Source organism: Salarias fasciatus, chromosome 17 (assembly GCF_902148845.1).
Source record: "Salarias fasciatus chromosome 17, fSalaFa1.1, whole genome shotgun sequence".
NCBI classification, from domain to species: domain Eukaryota; kingdom Metazoa; phylum Chordata; class Actinopteri; order Blenniiformes; family Blenniidae; genus Salarias; species Salarias fasciatus.
The window spans coordinates 9,846,040-9,860,203 of record NC_043761.1 but is presented as its reverse complement, the minus strand read 5'-3'; the positions used below and the strand labels follow the sequence as shown (position 1 = coordinate 9,860,203).

The window sequence follows — 14,164 nt, the reverse complement described above, 5'->3', positions numbered from 1 at the left end:
CTGCTTCAGCGTTTCTCTCAGCATTACAGAAAAGAGACAAACAGGCTTGTCGTCGCATGTATCAACCTAAGGGAGCATGAACTGAAGCTCATGAGGCACAAATTCTTTATTTTACATTTATGTACATTTTCTGTGCTTTGTATGTTTGCTTGCTTTTTTTTTGTTTTGTTTTAATGCATTTGGTTTGATTTTTTTTTTTTTGATGGACTACATTTAAATAGTTTGCCCTCCAGAACTGCATGCTTATTTCCTAGTTACTCCTGAACACAGCAGAAACCTTTCAAATTCAATTACATAATATTGAAGTAATAAAAACTGGCATTTCTGTCACATGCACAAGCGCTCTCGCCTTACAGTGAGAAGGTCACCATGGGTTCAAATGTGTGGAGTTTGCATGTTGGCTTGTTTTTCCTGTGTGTGGGTGGATTTCCTTCTGGCTCTCAAGGTCTGAAATTATGCATGTGAGGTTAATTGATGACCCTAAATTGCCCCTAGATGTGAATGTGAGTGTGTGTATGGTTGTCTGTCTCTGTGTGTTTGCTCGGTGATGGACTGCACAAGATAAAGTGTAAAGTGTTATAGAAGATGGATGGAAAGTTGGATGGATGGTTACAATATAAATAATTAGACAATAAGTGCATATTAAAAGTCTTTATGTTGCTACTTTAAAATCCCCAAGCCTGGACAATTGTAAACTACACTTTTTTAATATTGACCACCTTTCCTTTGTGTGAAATATAAATTATCTTAATCTGTCCAATAAAAACATAATTTCTCGTATATTTCCAAACACTACAAACGGTTTCATGTGAGAACCTAAAGTATTGTCATGGTTATTATTGTGTCTTTGTGTTATTGTTATTGTTACTGTTGATATTCGATATTTAATATGATTGTTCATATTCTTTTGTTACATTTTTATTACTGCCTCCTTGCTACTGCCACAATTCAAACTCTCCCTTTGTGTGACAAATAAAAGGGGATCTTCTCTACTGCAATTACTATCAGTGATTTTAATGTGACAATTATATAGTCCATGCATTTTCTCTTAAATCAATAAATCACAATTGGTGGAAAAAAAATGGATTCTCATAAAAAAAGAATAAGACTTCATTCACATTGTCGCGTTTATTATGGTGGAGCCTGAAAAAGCGAAGGCAGGCTATTTTGACACGTGTGACTTTCCGTAGTGAGGACTCCGGAAGTACAGTTGCTGTCATCGTAACCAACATGTAAGCAACAATTTTACAACAAAAACTTGGTCTTAAAAAGTCATTTTTACATTTTTCCCCATTTGCATTTGTGCAGATACTACTTTTGGTATGTGGTAAGGGTTTTAGACACTAATTTGAAACGATAGCGGTCTGACTGCGGACGAAGAAAGAGCGGAAAGTTGTAGCTGCGTTGCCACATCGTCACTTTCTGACTGCAGGCCTGAAGTTACTATAATATCTTGTTTACACTTTATGGATAATGATTTAAGCGGTTGCCTCGACTGTTCTGCCGTTTGTCAGTGAATGTAATAGAAAGAAAGTCATCCTGTAAGTTACACTGAGCCGAAGGAATCCGCTGTTGATGTTTACTCGTGTAAAATAACATGAAATCTTTTTAAAGAACATGATAGTCTCATTCTGAGGTTACTCAGTATGTCTTATTTTGCCTAAAATAATCCATCTCTCACAATAAATGTCAGTCAAACTAATTTAATAACCTCTGGAAGCACGTATTGATAGAAATAATTCCTCTTCGGTGTAGGAAAATCGAAATACACCAATGAAATAACACCTCTGGATAAATTAAGGAAAAGGCTGCTTATTGTTCTGAGTACTTTTTGTTTTAGGTAAACCATCGTTTACAAGGCACCTCATATTGTTTTTGTTTTTTTCGGTGTAATCATGCAAATTGTTTAAAAATAGCAGCACGAAGACACTAGTACAACAGACATTATTTGTTTACAGTTTGATTATATAATGTGAAGAACCTGTTTTTCGTGCTTCCTGAATCCTTTCCATTCACAAGTACTTTTACAATACTTTCGAAATGTTATAAAAATTCCAATTGCAATCTCAAGGAGACAAATACACAGAAATCAAGCTGAATTAAGCAATTAAAAAAGTTGAAGAGAATTTAATTCAGAATCTTGCAAAATAAGACAAGTCATGAAATAAAACCTCATTTGAAGCTGTCCAGGAGTTGTCTGATTCTGCCTCAAACATCTCAGCCTCATAGATTGAAGTGAACAAAGATTGATTTTCAAAACAGTGCGGGTGCAGACAGTAATCAGATGGAAAGTCTGGGTTACTCCCCCTCTGACTCCAAAGTCTAAAGTATATATCAAGTCACTTCAGCAGTGAGAGAAAAACAGTTACTGTTCAGATGAAACAACTCAAAACAATGAATTTCATGACACTAGACTAAAGTTAAGAGTTTTTGAATAATCGGCTCTACGATTATTTTTAATTTTTAGGAAGATTCCTCTTTTTTGTCTTTGGGGAGAAAACTGAAAGGTGATTTACATTTTTGCACAATGCCCCAGCTTTTCCAGATTTGCCCTTTTATGCTTCGATGTTGTTAAAATGTTTCTGTATGAAGGACTTGAGACCAGGGGTGTCAAACACATTTTAGTTCAGTGTCCATATTTTTGCAAAACCAAAAAATTACTGTCGGAAATTAAGACAGTGTCAACATAAAGCCAATTTTAATTATAACTTTTGTGTCCAGTAATCATGAAAAAAAGATTTCTTTGACATTTTTTTTACCATTTGCTCGGTGGTTTGGCGTGCCAGCTTGTGGAGCCTCTTGTCGGCCAGTTTTTGGCCAGACAGATTCATTAACACATTTTCCAAGAATTCAAGAACTTTTACTCCATTGCTGTGTCTAAGAATGGGTTTTATTACAAATGCATAATGAGTTGGGACTTGTGCTTTTTGTTCACAGGGGTTGATTCAGAAGCATGTCATCAAGAGGCGTTGTCCTCACTGAAAACTAAAGAAAATTAATTTGGCTTTCAAGTGGTGGAAAAGCTGATTTGGAGACAGCCATGGATCGGGAGGAGGAGGAAGAGGAGCTGACAGTTGAGGCGCCAAAGGAGGTGGACATGTTTACATCGGTGCGCTGCTTGGGCTACCTGTCCAGCGTCACCCTCCTGGTGGCGGTATGCGTTGGCATGTACGTGCGCTGGGAAGTGACAAGCGAGCCCATGATTCTGGTCATCTTCATCCTGGGCCTCTTCGTCCTGGGAATCGCCAGCATCCTCCATTACTACTTTGCCATGGAGAAGGCCAGCCTGAGCTTGTTCCACTTGTGGTTTGGCTTTCTGCTCGGCCTTCTGTGCTTCCTCAACAGCCCCGCTTTGGACTCAGATGTCAAAGAAGTGGTCGCCAACTATCTCCTCCTTGCCAGCGTGATCATGAAGGCAATATGGGCCGTAACGGAGCGAATATGCAGCTCCGTCTTTTACAAACCCACTCTGCTTAAATCAGCTGAGTTCCTGGAGCTCCTGGGATTTGGCATCGCCAGCACCACCTTGCTTATTCACATGTCCGTGGCCATAATTGGCTTGGTCGTGGCGCTCGGAGCACTCATCGTGGACTTGAGAATGAAATCCCTCCTCGCTCTGCCAAACCTCATCAGTTTCGCGCTGGTCACCTCTCTCGTGTTTTTCAAGGCCCTAAAGATTACAGCCAACCCTTACGCTTTGGGCTGCTACCTGGGCAGGCTGCTCTGTGAGCCTGTGCTGGACGTGTATTTCAGCGGGCTGGGGCCCTCCGAGCGCTGGATGCCAGTGCTCTCTCTGGGGAAGGCGTGGAGGAGGCTGTCACTGTTTCCTCTCAGTCTGATTGAGCTGGCCTTCTTTGTCCTGGCTGCCTTAAAGGTATGTTCAGCGTTTTGGAGAAATTAAATATCAATCAATACTTGAAAATGTCACAATTTATGACCCGTTTGTCATATCTTGTACAGCTTGGCGACTTGGACTTGTGGTATCTGGTGATCCCTGGCTTTTGCTTATTTGGCCTTTTCTGGTCCATCTGCCACGTCGTCCTGCTTATCACGCTCTGGGGATTCCACAACAAGCTGAGCGAGTGTCAGAAGATGTGGCGGGCCCAGCGGTCCAGCACCCGCAGCCTGGATCAAGTGATGGCCTCCAGAGGCATCCGGCACTTCTGCCTCATCTCCGAACGCCTGGTGTTCTTCAGTCTGGTGTCGACGGTCATACTGGGTGCCGTTTCCTGGCAGGTGAGACTCTTGTTGAACACCTTGTGTTGTTGTGCAAGTGGAGGTGTGTAGTCAGGTGTTGCTTCCCAAACCGAGTCTCTTCTGCTCTCATGTGCAACCAATTTAATTAGCACTTTAATATCCCTATCTACTTGCATAAAGAGCAGCAATAACTTATTTAGCCTTATTAGACCTTTACCTTGTAAGCGTCTCCTGGGCCGGAGTCCTAATTTGGAATCTGCGCGTTGTTGATATCAGTTGGAAAGTGGGAGCATTTTGGGTCCTTCTCTTTTGAGCTCGTGTTTTGTTTTTGGTTCCTTTCAGAGCGGTTTCCGATGCAATTGTCATGCAAACTTGCACACAGTTTTGTTGTAACCTCAGCAATAAATCAAGCCCCTGTGTAGTGTTCCGAAAGATGTCGATTCAACTCATTTCTTTAAGGTCTTAACTCGTGGTGCTTTTATTTATTTATTTCCAAAGCCTTAGTGGAAATGCATGCAAAAACGCGACTCGAGTTAAAAAAAGAAAACCAGATTTTTGTGAAATTGTAGAAGAGTGACTTCTCTATTCAGACTTCAGCTTTTGAATGCATCGCTGTTAAGTGCAGAGTTGCTCATGAGCAATCCCGACTCCCACAGCTTTAGGCTGACTCATGCAAATCAATTCTAAGCCTGGGAGAACCACTACAAGATTGCCTTATATTCTAAAGACCCACTTCACACTGCATTGTAATGGGTCTGTGTATCATACTGTCTTCCAGGATGTGGAAATCATACCTCTATAGATTCAAGCATTGCATAACTAAATGGAAGTAACATTAAAAAGCACACCACAGTTTTCTAAGTTTTGGCTGTAAAATCAGACTTTTTGCTTTAAAGCGTGTATTTTTACATCGTAATTTATTTTTGAAGAATCAAAGCATACACTGTGCATTTTAACCATCATCAAGGCATAATTTGAGCCACTTGCTGTCCCGTCCATCGCTCAAAGGAGAAGCACAGTCAGCCTGCTCTGGCCTCAATGAATCAAAATTTAGAATAAAGAAATGTCAAGTAGACAATAAGACAATAGAATTACTGGGTTCAACCGACTCGCACTCAAAATTACAGGCTCATATTCTCCAGTAATGTGCTGTTTTGGATTGATACTTATGATGTATGTCTTTTTCAGCACAGTCTCGCACAGTATTTCATCTCCATTTAGTGAGTTCTTGTCATGTTTTATCCTGAGATAATAGCAAAGTGTCAGTCCCATGTTGTGTAACTGCCTTGCTGCGCGTCAACGCCAATTAAGTGAGTCTGATTACCTTGGTACGAGCCGAAACTGGCGAATGAAAGTCAGTCACTCCGATTCTTTGGCTTTCCGCAGCCCATCAACGGCCTCTTCCTCAGCGCTCTGCTGGTGGTGCTGCCTCTGGAGTCTCTCACCCACAGCTTATTCCACGAGCTGGGCAGCTGCCTGGGGGGGACGTGCGTCGGCTACGCTCTGGTCATACCCACCAGCTACTGCAGGTACTTGGTCTTTTTATATAGTCTGGAATGGCAAAGCTGTATTGGTGCTCTAAATATAGTTTTAAAAATGGGGAATAGTTAACAGTCATCATGATTTCTTAGGATGCCTTTTTCCCCTCTATGTTCCTGCTTCTGTGCTTTCCTGAAGCTCTCCAGCAACTTTGAAAAATCATAATTCAATCAAAAAAAAAACAAAGAGTGTCCTCATAAATGTACTGATCGTAATGATATTACAGAGGAAATGGTTCGCATTTGGCTGGATCAGAGATTTAAAGAGACTCTTATTCTGACTGTATTGAAATCGATTCACTGGGAATGCAGCAAGCATTTGGAAACTCATTCAGATCTGCAATATTATGAGATGTTGTCATTGCGTAATGTTGCAGATCTGTTCTTTTTTCCTTCCATACATCTTGAAAGCAAAGATATAAAAGCATTCCCAAATCATACTGTATCAGTTTTCACTATGAACAGCCTCATCATGGAATAAAGCTCACATCATATTGAAGATTAGTCCCAAATGGACAATCTACTGGTTCAAACAGTTCAATCTCAAAAATAAACAACAACCAGAAGTAGGAGATGACGTACAAAAGAAAACCAATTACAGTTAATGGATAAATTAAATGAATCATGAAGGAGCGCACAGTTAAGAGAGATTCTCAATTATTTGAAAGAATGATTAAGTTTCAGTAGTACCTACAAAATGTTCTCATTCAGTTCAGTCTTATTGATAATATACACACAAGTCAGCTCTATGTACACTCGGGGAATGTAAAGGAGTAATGCAGAAGTCATCCAGCGTGGCCAGTTTCCCCAGTCAGAGCCGCTCATAGCCCGGCAGGGGTGAGTAAACACCATCACTCTTTTGAACTCTCTCCTCAGTTAACACAAAACCAACTGCGTAAATAGGCCAATAACTATGCATAAACATGCTGCTAATGTTTGGGCCCTTAAGGGATCATCGCAGGTCTCCCTGCGCTGCATACTAAGTTCTCAGCCGGAGCAGTTAGCCATTAGCCGCTTCGCCCTCTCAGTTGACCAAGCATTTTCTGAAACCTCCGAGTCAGTTTTGAAGCTGCTGATACGTCTCCTCCCATGAAGCTCGTCAGACATTTTGAAAACTGGCTTCAGGGAGCGATTTCATCGCCTTGATGACTTTGTATATTTAAGCGTTCGGCTGGCGGGAGCGTCAGCATGCAGAAGGGAATCCCAGCCTCGGTGGTGTTGAGCTCTCCAGCTGATTCGGGATCCAGCCTTGTGTCCTGTTGGAGCAGCGAGCGCTCTGCATGCAGGGCGGCGCGCGCGTGATCCATAGGGAAGAGGGAGAGCATGATGGGAATGCAGCGGTGTATAATGGGCTGTCTGATGGCGACACAGATCATGTTTTCGCAATGACAAGATCCCCCTCAGGGAGATTAGAGAGATGGGGTGAAAAGGGGAGGCACTGGGGGTAAAACCAGGAGAGTGGAACAACAAGAGGGAAACACAGGGAGGAGGGATGAGTCTGTAAACACTGAGCCAAGGTGGCCATAAAAGCAAAAAAGAGGACAGCGAGAGCAAAGGAAGAGGAGGAATTGTGAAAGAGGGGAAGGAAGGACGGCGCTTAGAGAAATCTGTGGGGAGGAGGACAGGAATTTTTTATTTTTTTTTTCCAGGATGAAAGAGGAAGTGTCACAAGGGGGGACGTGGTACGAATTTCAAACTACGAGCCTTCGCTCCTCTGAGCGCCACGAGATCTGAAAAGATTAGATGGGTTTAGGGGACTGGTGAGCTCACAGAGTCACGCACATGTTGCAGCATGACATTTCCCGTCTGAGTTTAATAGACCGCCGCCATAAAACTCAATTAGTTTAAATGCAAAGAGTTCGTTTTACCACCTGAGCACTCTCTTCACATTTTAATCATACACTCGTATTGAGGGTTGCAATGCAAAATGCATCATTTGGAGCAACTGGAGGTGTCATGTGTCTCCCAAATACACATTTGGAAGAAGATCCACTCCACCAGCTGAGCCACAGCCACCCCGAGACAGAAAATAACCATCCCCCAGGTCTGGACAAGTAATTGCCATTTATCGGTCCGTGCGCCAAAAGAAGTGGGCACATTTTGGGCCGTCCCGGGAGGAGAGATGACTGAAATCTTTCATCATGGCTTCAAAACAGAGGTCTTGCGTCACACAGTGGCCGGAGACGGCCTGAGGTAATCTTCTGGCAAAGTCAGAAATTTCGGACGTCCCTGACACCACTTCTCACAGCGTGACTGCTGCCATGAGCTGCAGCTCCTCAGAAACGACAGCACTGCTAAAGCCACGCCCAAATGAAGAGTGTGTCATTGTTCTTTACTGACAGACGTCATGGAGATTTTCACCTACGATTCAGTGGTGTCCTTATATATCTTTTTATCAAACTTCAAGGCCTGGGAAATGTGGTAACACTTCTAAAATCACTTTGTCCTCAATGATCTTTAACCTCAGTTTCCACTCTTGGTTTTTGTCACTCTGCTTTGCTGTCTTCTCTAAACTCACTTTTTTTTTTTTTCCCTGGTTATTTTCTTACTTTTTCTTTTTATTCTTGATTCCGTTCTCATCCCCGAGGCTAATGTCACATCCCACAGCAGTGATCCTGCACTCCAACTCCTTCCATCTCCTCTTATCCACTCCTGTCTGTCTCCTCTCTCCCTGGTGATGGAGACAGCTCCTCCTCCCCACTATGTCAATCCATCAACTTCTCACTCTGAAGGAGAGAGAGAGAGAGAAAAAAAAAAACTTCTCACTTGCTAGTGGCCCATCTCCTTTATCCACTGCTGACAAGTCTACCTCTGAGCAGATGAAAAAAATAAACATCAAGGTTTGTCTCACGCGCTTCCACTCTTTTCTCTTTGGTCCAGCTCGGGCGGACAGCCCACCCTCCTGCCACCGGAGCAGGTGCAGCAGTTGAATCTGCGCTCCACCAGCATGCTGAACAACATGCAGCGCCTCTTCTCCCACCACATGATCCAGACGTTCGGCTGCGACTACTCCACGAGCGGCGTGACCATGGAGGCCGTGCAGAACAAGCTGCGCGGCTTCCTGGAGCTCCGCACGGCCGACGGGCCGCGGCACGACACCTACCTGATCTTCTACAGCGGCCACACGCACAAAGGCACCGGAGCGTGGGCTCTGACCGGTGAGAGCCAAACCAACACACTCTTCTTGGTAACAGTTTAGTTTAGTCGTCAGATTTGACCACTAACTTTCAGAGCGCCAAGAGTTTATTTTCACCTTCAGTCCTCAAAGGTGTTTTTAGAAGCATCATAAGTTGGGCATCAGTTTTACCTCTTCAGAGCCCGTGAGTGCTTATCACATCTAAACAGTTGGTAATTACCACAGACTTGAATCAGAGGAGCAACACAACAACAATTCAGCACAGAAGTGGAATTGACTGCTGAGCTGTTGTGTCGGACAGCGTCGGCTGGATATTGTATTCCAACCGCAAGCTCATTTGCATGACAGTTTGATTTCCATTCCTTTCATTCCCGCTTTCTCTCAGTCAATCAGGCTGATTTGCACACATCAGACTGGAAAGCAAAAAAAAAAAAAAAAAAAAAAAAAAAAAAGAGTTAAAATTGCTGTGACGGACTCGGCGCCCGAGTTCTGGTTCCAGCGGAGACGATTGTGTGAAAGTTGCAGACGGTCTGCTGCGACACGAGCGGCCCTTCAATAGAAATGAGAATCACAGCAGGTTAACACGGTGTCAGCTCCGGCTCTTCTGTTCAGAGATTACTCCTCGTATTATCTCTGTGTGCCGCTGCAAACAACAAGGGTGGGGGGGGGGGAGAAAAAAATCCCCGCCGGAAAGATAATCGCTTCCCTGAGTCACCACCCCGAAGGGTCGTTTTCAGTCAGCCGTCAGTAGATAATTGTGAACATTTTCTTGAAAAAGTGGCAGTTGTTTTGGCAGCAACCCAAATTGGAAATAGTTACTGAATTTCTGTTTTTTTTGTTGTTTTTTTTTTCCCCCCCAAGTATGAGACCTCCAATTACCGCTTTTCGTTGCAACAGAAACTGTTGGTCACAATAGATTCCAGCAAACAAGATCAGTTCTCGATGTGAGCAAGGCCCAGCTTCAAATCCAATATCAGCCATCTCCCAGTAAAAGGTGCTCATTTACCGAGTCGCTTCTGCTGCTTTTTCTTTTTATATTTTCCTGCAAGAAATTCTGATGTTTGTCGAAACCAAAATAGTAGCTCAGCTCCAGTCTTTGTAGTTTCCCGCTGCCCTCTGGAAAACAGCCTCTTTATGCAGTTTTTGTGGATGTGGTGACAGGAAGGCAGTCCTGCAAGTCGGAATTGACAGGTTCGACTACTGAAAAGCCACTCTGACTATCAACAGCCTCGTGTCCTGTTGAAAATGTCCTTGAACCTCAGTCTGAGCTGATAGTGACTGTCAGGCCAGATTCTGGACAATCGTTTAAGTTTTTTTTTTTTTTTTTCTTTTCTTTCTATCCACCATCCGCTCCCTGTGCAGGAGGTGAGTGTCTCCACCTGGCTCAGCTGCTGGAGCTGTGGAAAGAGAAGAACGCCGGCCACTGCTCTCGCCTCATCCTGGTCCTGGACACCGAGCACTCCCTCCCCTGGGTCAAGGAAATCCGCAAGGTGGAGGGCGTCTACGTGGCGGTGCAGGGCGCCGAGCTGTCGGCCGCCTGCGTCGACCCCGAGGCCGGGGACGCCCCGCTGCTGGGGGACTTCACGTCCGAGTGGGTGGAGTTCAACTGCAACCCGGACTGCGACACGCAGTGGTCGGAGAGGGGGAGGACGGTGACGGCCGTCTACGGCGTGTCCAAGCGCTGGAGCGACTACACGCTGCACCTCCCCACGGGGAGCGACGTGGCCAAGCACTGGAAGACCCACTTCCCCAAGGCCACGTATCCCATGGTGCACCTGTCCAACTGGTGCTGCGGCCTCAACCTGCTGTGGCCGTGCAGCATGTGCCTGCGCTGCTTCCGGAGGTGCAAACTGGCTTGGTTCCCCCCGGCCGTGTTGGACACGGGGCAGGGCATCAAACTGGTGCACTCTTAAGTCGCACGGAACAATGGACGCCGTCTCACTGTAACCTGGAGAGCTTGCTGATGTTTACGTTGTCGAGAGAAACGGTACAGGCCGAAATGCATACAATTTAGATTGAAATGAGGCCAAATAAGAACTCCTTAAACATCTTCTTGCATGCTTGATTTCCATTAGGCAAAACATTGGACTGATTAATTATGATTTCGATTAACAAATAACTGAATACATCAGGGGAATTCAGCATAAATAGAGCGAAGATGCAGAAAAAGGGGACGAGATTAAGATCAAAGAAGGGCACAACGTGTTACATAAATTGAAAAACAGTTTTTATTGCTCCAAGTCTTAAAAACAGTTCTGTCAAATATCATTTGTATTTCTTTGGGAACAATTTCTTATTTTTGTATGTGGGCTTTTTTTTTTTAATTTTTTTGCAGCATTTTACCTATAGCAGTGCCTTAGATGGGTTTTGGATCAAGCTGGATGGGGATACTTCATTCTTTATAAGTATTGACTATACGCTTGCCTTGCCTCTATTTATATTCAGAGGATTTAGCTGGCACCCGTACTTAAATCGCGCGAGCCGGAGGGATGGCTCCGTCATCCTAAAGCCTTTCGACAGGATGGACAGAACGACTGCTTCGGGGCTGAACTGGGCGACCCCTTCTGATCATGGGGAAATTCCAAGCGCTTGCAAAGCACTGAGATATGCACATATTTCTGCACTGAAGGCGGAGGTGCGCGTCGGCCGCGGGAGCGCATATCATCGCCCGGCGCCTCGTCCCGTTTGTTTACGCAAATTAATTCCGGCCGAATTCATCTGTTCTATACTAACGCCGCACATTGGATTCTCCGCGCCGTTTGTCTCGGCCACGCTGTGAGACAGTGGCTCGCCCGTGCAAAGCAACAATTCATCAAGAAGCCGTCGGTGCTTTGTGTTTGCGCGCTGAACCCGACGCCACAGCTTGACCGCCTTTTACCCGGTGTTTTGCATCTTTCTCCCATGTACATCCCTGAACTCTGATGTGGACTGTTGCCTTTGAGACTGTTTCGTTGTGTTTCTGAAGAGGTAAAGTTCTATCATTATTATTATTATTATTATTATTATTATTATTATTATTATTATTATTATTATTAAGCCCTCATGTGCCTCACTGGTGTCAAAATACCTGAATAAAACTTGGATAGCAAATTGATTCAACCATTTTCTTTCAAGTTGAAGAAAATCCATGGCTTTGAATGAATACAATTAAAAGAACAATAGATGAGAAAAAAGACAGACGTGGTTTCGGTTCCTGCTCATTTTATTCGTGCCGCAGCCGCCTGTACAGACGTTGAATAAACACAGATTCTGCGCGACAGAAATGCTAAAATTGCTTGGGAAATATTAGGACTGTAAATGGTAGAGAAAGGGTAAAAGGGGAAAAAAAAAAACCCCGAAACAATACATGACGTTGCTATCTCTGAGGGATTTGCTCACTGAGCTTTCACCTCTATTAAGCCCCAGTGGTTGAATGGACGTGTTCAAGGTGCTGCTGGGTATTTCACAGGTCTTGGGAGTGCGTGGTTGCGGCCCGGCTCGTGCGTGAAGAGCGCCGTTCGGCACGGCGAATGGCTTCGGGAGACCTTGAAGAGACAAAGGCTGACGTTAGAAGCATTTCATCCATAAAAAGAAAAAAACAAAAAAACAAGGAGAGCAGGGGAGAAAAGAGACATTACCGAAAGCAAACTCTCACTTCTCCCAAATTGCCGTCCTTACATGCTCTATAAATATCAAACCGTTTGGCAGATACAAGCAATCAGTTGAGTCTTCAGAGTTGCAATTAGTGGAAAAGACACATTAAAAAGAAAGCTCACCTTGTGCGAGCGCTGTTTTCATAGCCGTGGTCGGCGAGCGGCGGCGATGGCTCAGGTCAGGGGATTTTGTGTATATGGTGGGAATCATTTATGAGAATATTAGATTAGGGGTCGGATTCATCTCCTAAACTGGATTAGATAATAAAACAGTCAGCCACTGAGGCCAGTGTGGATGTGCTGAGTCAGAGCAACATCGTGCACGCTCTTACACACACACACACACACACACACACACATGCAGATGCATCAGCACACGACTTCCCTGGCTCTCTCTGTTCCCGTTTCTCTGCAGCTGAGTCTCTCGTCTGTGGGTAATTACTGCCTGTCATGGGGTGTTACCTTCTAACACAGGCACAGAGATATGCCTGATGCTCGCCTGCTATTTATTTGGAGAAGTAAATGTGCTGTTAGATCCCAAGTCGAATCTCAGCACGGAGACTGGAGGAACAAACACAACAGCTGTTTGTCTCTTATTCAAATCCTTCTGGATGCGCAGTGGGGAGCAAAATTATCTATTTTTCCTTGAATACTTTTATCCACTTTTAACCACATTTTCAGTCATTTGATTTCTTTTTTTTTTTTTTTTAACCATGTGTTTGCTCATTATTATCTTGGAAGGCGTCTCTGCGGGGAAGCCTTGGCAGGTAATAAGTTTCAAAGCTGAAAACAAGCCTGGAACCTCAAGTTCCTCATTCATTTCACAGCTCCGTGTCATCCGGAATAAAAGAATGTCTTTTATTATTTATTTATGAAGAAGAGAGATGACAAATTCAAATGCAGGGCCGTTCCAGTTTTTTTTGAGGGGGATGGCTCTTGGCCAGCTAACTGTGTCCGACATTGAAATGTCAAAGCTATTATCTCAGAATTACAGGGGCGTTTAGTGGGTGTTTCGCCATGCAACACTCCCCACTCCGCTGATAATCATTTTGGATCACGGTACTCAAAGCTTCCTTGTCTTGAAAAGCTCTTTTTACAGTATACGTTCTCTTTAGACCATGTGGTCGTTTTTTAATATGCTAATACCCTCGTTGGCAGAAGCTTAAATGGCAGCTGGCTGTAGCTTAATATTTACCATACACATGTGACAGTGATATCAATCTTCTAATCTTATTTGGCAAGAAACGGAGTAAACATATTTTGAGGATTTTTTTTTTTTCTTCTTCTTCTTCTTCAAACCAGGATGACAGTTTTTCCACGGCAGCAACAAACCGCTATAACTGGAAGGCAGAAGTTTGGATCCGACTGGAATTCACTCTGGAGATAAGAATGTCAGCTGCGAATGCATAGATCTTCAAAAATTCAAACACGGAGATTTGAGAAGATTATTCGTGGTACATGGATTGGAGTTACTCTGGGCAAGGATTTACGGGCCGACGGTGGAGTGGGGGTGGCGTGAGGCCGACCTTCAGGCCTCGGTTATTACTCATATGCCTTTTTGTGAAGTGAAGGTCAAGATTACGGAAGGATAAAGGAATTAAGTGTATTTTGTGTGGGCGGGCATCCAGGCTACTTTGTCCCTCTTCTTATCTTGGCCCCCG

General features: G+C 44.1%; 1 protein-coding gene across 1 annotated transcript; it reads left to right on the top strand.

The window, feature by feature from the left end:
- Positions 1-1,193: 1,193 nt before the first annotated feature.
- On the top strand, positions 1,194-12,024 carry tmem168a (transmembrane protein 168a). Its single transcript, XM_030113667.1, has 6 exons — positions 1,194-1,232; positions 2,938-3,874; positions 3,961-4,236; positions 5,584-5,726; positions 8,616-8,893; positions 10,234-12,024. The coding sequence occupies exons 2-6, from the start codon at positions 3,041-3,043 to the stop codon at positions 10,782-10,784; spliced, it is 2,082 nt and encodes a 693-aa protein (XP_029969527.1). The 5' UTR covers positions 1,194-1,232; positions 2,938-3,040; the 3' UTR covers positions 10,785-12,024.
- The last annotated feature ends 2,140 nt before the right edge of the window (positions 12,025-14,164 follow it).